Raw genomic sequence first — 205 nt, 5'->3', positions numbered from 1 at the left:
CACTGCGGGGGGAGCTGGAGGGCCGGCCCGCCGCGCCGCTGGAAGGCGCCGTCGACGAAGACGCCGTTCTTGCCGAGGCAGCGGAGGTAGAAGTGGGGCGCGCGGAAGGCCAGCTCGAGGTGGCGGCGCGAGATGAAGCTCGAGCGGCCCATGTTGACGTCCACCGAGCCCTGCGAGGAGTTCCGCCCGATGGTCACCGACGCCT

General features: G+C 72.2%; 1 protein-coding gene across 1 annotated transcript; it reads right to left on the bottom strand.

The window, feature by feature from the left end:
- Positions 1-6: 6 nt before the first annotated feature.
- Positions 7-200, bottom strand: LOC107125518 (forkhead box protein K1-like; the record flags this gene model as incomplete). The annotated part of the gene is made up of 1 exon (XM_015428938.1): positions 7-200. A coding segment is annotated over one exon (194 nt), but the record flags the coding sequence as incomplete, so codon positions are not given.
- Between the last annotated feature and the right edge of the window lie 5 nt (positions 201-205).

Source organism: Gekko japonicus, unplaced genomic scaffold (assembly GCF_001447785.1).
Source record: "Gekko japonicus isolate JY-2015 unplaced genomic scaffold, Gekko_japonicus_V1.1 scaffold186558, whole genome shotgun sequence".
Classification (NCBI taxonomy): Eukaryota; Metazoa; Chordata; class Lepidosauria; order Squamata; family Gekkonidae; genus Gekko; species Gekko japonicus.
The sequence above is the reverse complement of the archived record's forward strand: the minus strand, read 5'-3'. Positions and strand labels throughout refer to the sequence as shown.